The 6,073-nt window shown below is 42.0% G+C and overlaps 1 protein-coding gene across 2 annotated transcripts in view; it reads left to right on the top strand.

Moving 5' to 3' along the window:
* The first annotated feature begins 560 nt into the window (after positions 1 to 560).
* The window catches only part of fanci (FA complementation group I), a 19,136-nt gene continuing 13,623 nt past the window's right edge, over positions 561 to 6,073 (top strand). Inside the window, exons 1-13 of one of the 2 annotated variants that reach the window (XM_042110031.1) lie at positions 561 to 674; positions 1,917 to 2,093; positions 2,192 to 2,264; positions 2,346 to 2,476; positions 2,577 to 2,730; positions 3,851 to 3,908; positions 4,004 to 4,045; positions 4,199 to 4,322; positions 4,555 to 4,640; positions 4,971 to 5,103; positions 5,219 to 5,308; positions 5,433 to 5,569; positions 5,769 to 5,949. In XM_042110031.1, the coding sequence (XP_041965965.1) occupies positions 2,001 to 2,093; positions 2,192 to 2,264; positions 2,346 to 2,476; positions 2,577 to 2,730; positions 3,851 to 3,908; positions 4,004 to 4,045; positions 4,199 to 4,322; positions 4,555 to 4,640; positions 4,971 to 5,103; positions 5,219 to 5,308; positions 5,433 to 5,569; positions 5,769 to 5,949 (1,302 nt within the window). In that variant the 5' untranslated portion in view covers positions 561 to 674; positions 1,917 to 2,000. Of the gene's footprint in view, positions 675 to 1,425; positions 1,532 to 1,916; positions 2,094 to 2,191; positions 2,265 to 2,345; positions 2,477 to 2,576; positions 2,731 to 3,850; positions 3,909 to 4,003; positions 4,046 to 4,198; positions 4,323 to 4,554; positions 4,641 to 4,970; positions 5,104 to 5,218; positions 5,309 to 5,432; positions 5,570 to 5,768; positions 5,950 to 6,073 lie in introns of those variants that run through there. The other variant, XM_042110030.1, reaches the window with a different exon arrangement.

Genomic DNA, 6,073 nt, shown 5'->3' with positions numbered 1-6,073 from the left:
TCGGCTCAATTACCTCTCTAAACCACAATCTTGTTTCGTAATAGGCAGGTATTTGCTATTTCTTTTTTATGCTATTAAAATTTTTTCTTTTTTTTCCAACCCACTTTTAACTTCCAACAAAATTACGTCTCACTGCAACGATGAGCCATCTAGTGGACAAACGACTACTTATCGCCAATACTGGAAATGCAGCCATGATGATGATGATGAATATTTATTTTGGCTTTTTTTTAATCCTACTGAATTTGTAATTATGTATTGGCCGTTCTAATACCGATAGTATGTTGGTGCCTATGTGTGTGTGCATGTGTATATGTATGTGTGCACCGCCATCTACAGCCCAATGAGTGTACAGTCACTAAATGTACACATAACCTAATTTTTTTTATTGCAAAAAAATAAAATAAAAATGGATTTGGCGTGACATTTCTTGCATGTGCGTGAAAGCGTGAGATTGGTGCTGAAAGCGTGAGTGTCACGCCAGATGCGTGAGAGTTGGCAACCCTGCAGTAGGCTAGTGATTCTTGGTTGAGGGCGGCTCTCTCACATGCTCATGAAGTTCTTCGAATGTGGTTGGCCTCCGATAACCACGAATGCGCTGTTCGACAATCTGCTGCCCTTATGCTTATAGCGCAGGGATGACTGAAAGTTTCCTGTTTATCTGTTATTGCAGGGTAAGGAGCTATGCATGTCTTTCTCATAATTGTGACGTGAGCTATTTTCAGACTTGGCATTACCAAGGGTGGTTCTGTCGCACACGAGCCTGTTCATTTGATGTATGTAGGCTATCTGTATTGCTTAATGTAGTGCTAGGTCAACTATGTCAATACTAGGAATCGCTCTGTCAACACAAAGCAAATTACACTGGCTACTCTCAAAATATTGTTGGTATTATATTAAATTACTGCAGATCATTATTTAATATAGCCTACTACTTAATAAAATGGTTTCAAGCCCGTGTCTACCCCATGGTCGTGTCTACCCCATGATCGTTTAGCTGGCAGTGATAGCTGGCGGACTAATGTGTAACTGACAGATAGGTGGCGCTGAATTCAATTGGTGATACCATAGACCTTCTGTGTCACTTGAGCATCTTTCATTGTAAAACAAACCAGTTTTTCAGATTTTCTTTCCTCAGGTTGAATATGAACACAAAAAGTTTTCGAGCCAGCCAGGAGTCGAACCTAGAATCTTCTGATCCGTAGTCAGACGCGTTATCCATTGCGCCACTGGCCCGATGATGGGCTTGAACATAGCATTAGCATTTAGCATCGGCAATGATTCACTATAAGTGGTGAATCGCTTTGAAATGACAGCACTTCACATAACAAATACATTGTTACAACATTATTCATACCGTTGTTGATACCATTTAAATCCCATTCGGTGTTAATACGTTAACATTAAATTAGAGAATCGTAGCCAATGGCACACATACCGGAAAAGGAAAGCTGTGTTCCGTGTTCACTTGAAGTGCTGCTGCTGGCGGGAGTTTGAAGTGGGTTGGTTTACAGAAGATATTGGAGATTTGGTAAATTATCTTAATCTATATACAAATGATATCAATGACGAATTATTCACAAATAATTTCTAAACTCTATATTGTCACATCCGTTAATGCTATGGTACAGGGTTGTTGCTGATTTGGCTACCCTGGCGAGTTCGCTAACTTGGCGATAGTTGCTTCAACTGCACTGTTCAACTTTATTAACGTTAGCTCAACCTGCTAGTGCTAGCCTGCTGTCTTATCTATCACTAGAACTAACAGGAACGTTATTTAACTCTCTTGACCACCCACATAACGTTTTAGATGACATTATCTATGTAGCAGTCTATAAAAGTAGAAACTAACGTTAACACGTAAGTTAGTTAATTTTTATTAAACGGTAATTGTACGTTAACGTTTTCATTCTCAGTTGCAGCACGTACGTCTCAAGTACGCACGGATGAACCATAAAATCAAAGCAGTGCAAAGAAAAATAGACCTATAGAAATTCAGCATGGATGTTGACATTGAAAAGATCACCAGCCTGTCGGAGAGGGACAGTACAGGCGAGCTACAGAAATACCTAAGCTCTGTGACGGCTGAGCAGGTGGGTGTCCCATACTGTGGTCAAAAGTTGCTAACCTTGCATGCATGCATTCATTTGAAGCACACTGAAAAATATCCTTTACTCACCATAATTTTCAGCTCACTACATTGATTACAAACACTGCACTTAAAGGCAAAGATATTGGGGCCCTCATCAAAGCCATCTTTAAAGGTAATACAACAGCACTAAATATTTTACAATTGCAGTGGATTATTATGCATTTGTGAAAATACCCAACACTGTTTTACTTAGGCTCTCCACCCAGTGTTGCTGATGGGGTGTCGAGGCGGGCTCTGCTGTACCAGCACTGCATCTCTCTGTGCGACTCAGGGGACTTGCAGACTGAGGTGGCCTCCGATATCATGGGCTTGCTGATGTTGGAGGTAAGTGTTTGATGGAGTCGTTTGCATATTCACCTTGATCACATTGATTGATTGATTGGTTGATTGATTGAAGTTTACAGACTCTGCCTCTGTTTCCTAGACACACAGCCTCCCTGGGCCTTCCCTGGCCCAGCTGGCTTCTCTGTATGTAGATTCCATCAAGGCAGGGATGATGGGAAATGGAAAGTCATTGGAGCTTTTTCCAACCATTTTAACCGCACTTGCAGGAACCGAGGCCCTCGCCTATGGCAAAGGTGAGAGTGCAACAATTACTTCAGACAAAATTTTAGGAGAACAAGCAGAAATTTAAACTGACCTGCAACACCGTTATTTACATTTCCCCCCATTTCAATTACTGATAAATGCTTTGAAATGGCAATGTGCTGTTAGTTCCAGTCAAACTATTTACTAATTCCACTGAGGTGGCAATATCTCATCCCCACTTTAACTGGTTTCCGCTAGTAATCACTCTGCATTTTCATTCCATTCATTCAAAACCAGAGAGCAGCAATTTCATAACATTACATTTGACAGTTTTGGAGGGAGAAAATGAAATAGGTTAGCCTAGAAATCTAGACGCACCCTAGCAGCAGCAAATATAATTTGAAGCCAGGGTAGTCTAGCAACTCTCTGTTGGCTTGCGAGCTGGAAAAATGAAACAGGCCAATCACATCGTTTATGGAGTCGGCGACAGTGAATTTCCTTGTGAATTTCCTGCTACTTGAAAACAAAGACGATGGATGCTGCTGCTGGCGAACAGCGGTCTTTGAATTGTGATTTGAGTTAAGCTTTTTTTCAAATTGGTAAAAGTTTGATGAACTAGCCAACTAGCTCTGCTGGTGGGAAAATGCAAGGGACTCATCTTGATGCAAAATGCAAGGGACCCTACATCTTGATGTGGGTCTGGCTTGTCAGGCTAGAAATAGGGTTCAGGTTTAAGGGAAACTTGGCAGGATTAACTAACTATATTTCCCCCTCTGCTGGAGAAGTTGTGCATTATGCTATTTCAAACTGTGGAAAAAGGTAACGCTAAAGCACATGGATTTATAAGCAAGCAAAACAGTTAGCATAAGTTCGGCAGAATAATGTGGATGTTACAAGGTAAGAAACACGATTTAAAACGAGTTTCTTGTTTATCACTTCTCTTACCGGGACGGTAGTCCCAATGTTGCAAGGTTGGTTTTCCACCTGGGGACGCTAGGGGGAGCTGGGAAAGTAATTTTCACTGGAACAGGTCATTTGACCATCCAAATGATTTCTAAGCGGGTTTATTAAGTTGAAATAGTTTCCAAGTTTCCCTTTAAAGGAGAAATCTGGCTGATTTTTACATGGATCTTGGAAAAATGGGGCTTCTTTTGTCATCTCTGTCTGTAGGAGAACTGAGTGGGGAGGAGTATAAGAAGCAGCTCATCAATACTCTCTGTTCTAGCAGGTGAGCACAGCCCCATTTCAAATACTGTGTTAGAACACTTTAGGTTAATAGAATATGCATAATGCATCTTCATATCTTGGTTGTGTCACATATAGGTGGGATCCACAGTGTGTCATACACTTGACTACCATGTTTAGGTAAGAGCCTAAGGTCATATGATTTCATTCTCCAATACTGCTTGAATCAACACAATGAACTGGCAAACAGGGGCTATTCAAAAAGTGTTGTTGTCATAAACATCATTTTTGTGTTGTGAATCCTAATTCAATGGTGACTTTTCCTGTGACCAGGGATGTGCCCTTGTCTCCAGAGGAGCTGCAGTTCGTTGTAGAGAAGGTGCTGAGAATGTTCCAGAAGATGGAGCTCCAGGAAATCCCCCCTCTGATCTATCAGCTCTTGCTGCTGTCGTCCAAGGTTAGGAAATTGCATTATTGTGACTGAGATAAGTTCTATATGCACGGTGTGTATATGATATTTATTTTTAGCATGTAATACAACCAAAACAATTTCTCTCTCTCTCTCTCTCTCTCTCTCTCTCTCTCTCTCTCTCTCTCTCTCTCTCTCTCTCTCTCTCTCTCTCTCTCTCTCTCTCTCTCTCTCTCTCTCAGTCTTTGAAAAGTCAGTCTTTTGCTCTTCTCTGTTTCAGGGTTGTAAAAAACAGATTCTGGAGGGAATTGTACAATATTTTAAGCACCAGGATGAACAGCAGAAATCAGAGCAGATGGAGGGGGAGTGAGTATTGCTCTGGGAGCTCTTACTTTTATTCTGTGTGAAGCTCTTGAAAGCTGTCACTTGTGCTGTTGACTCGTGAATACAGTGAGAGTACTGGATGGATTCTAAACTTTAAGGACAGCTGATGTCCTTTAAGTCACATACCATTTCAGTTAAATTACAGTAAATAATCTTTATGGTACCTGTATGTCTATGCTGTTCATGAACAATCTAGTATTAAGTTATTGTTGTATTGGCACCAGTTGGATATCCGTTCGTGTCCCTACTGTTAGGTGGAGGTTTTTCATTACAGGAAAATCTGTGAGTTCACACTAGGCTCATGTGTTACAGGAATCTGGATGTCGAGGTGCAATCCATCCCTCAGGACCAGCTGCGGCACGTGGAGGGAACGGCCATCTTGCACATCGTGTTTGCTGTCCGGCTTGATTATGAGCTCGGCAAGGAATTCCTCAAAACCATCAAGGTTGCATTCATTGTTGTTATATCTGCTGAACCAGCAGTCTGGCAGCTCCTTGTTCTGTTCATATGGGCTCAAAGGGATCTGTGGTCACAAAGTGTTAAATCTCTGATGTTTGCAGGCAGCTCTGGGTGAGCCGTCACGAGTGCTCTGCTCCTTCAGCATTGCCCTGCTGCTTTCCTTGTCTCGGATTCAGCGTCTAGAGGAACAGGTACTGATTCCATTCCTGCCACTGGCTTCTGTGCTGTGTAGTGCATTGCTGCCAGCACTCCAGCATGAGTGTGACATGATGATGTCTGATAAGCTGTGCGGGGTCCTTGTCTTTCCCTGGGCAGGTGTTTGACTTCCTAAAGGGGGCCATTACAAAGTGCTTCAAGGATGAGCAAATGCAGCAGGGCTCCAAGTTCTTGCAGGATCTGGTGGCTCCACCCTGTAGCGTGTCCAGCATGATCCTCGAGACTGTGAAAAACAGGTCAGAGTGATATCTTGAAAGCCAGTAGTTGTGGGGTAATTTAATGTGTAATTGAATGTTTAATGATTGTCATGAGGCTTCAAATCATTGGATTGATTAATTGATGCTAATTTTACCATCAATGTGTGTATTTATGTATGTAGATTTCTATATTACTGTGTAGGAAGGTGTGACGAGTCAGATCTCTTGATGTTTTCAGTGTGTTTGGTTGGGACCATGTTACCCAGGGACTGGTGCAATTAGGCTTCATCCTCATGGACTCATTTGGGCCCAAGTCTGGGCCCTTTGGAAAGACTGCAGAAGTCCCCAGCTCCTTAGCCAGGAGCCCAACTCAACTGGCCTGTCAGCTTGGTGGCCAGGTCCTCTTGGAGGGCTTCAAGGTAATACTCCAGTCTAATACTACAGAACCACACTTCTTCACTTAAATCTTTGTACGCATTAAAAACTCATTTAGCATTTTGAGTCAATAACATCTTGAGCAGTTACAAGGACTTTATTTTTACA

Source organism: Alosa sapidissima, chromosome 11, assembly GCF_018492685.1.
Source record: "Alosa sapidissima isolate fAloSap1 chromosome 11, fAloSap1.pri, whole genome shotgun sequence".
In the NCBI taxonomy this organism is placed as follows: Eukaryota; Metazoa; Chordata; class Actinopteri; order Clupeiformes; family Clupeidae; genus Alosa; species Alosa sapidissima.
This window is presented reverse-complemented; position numbering and strand designations above follow the sequence as displayed.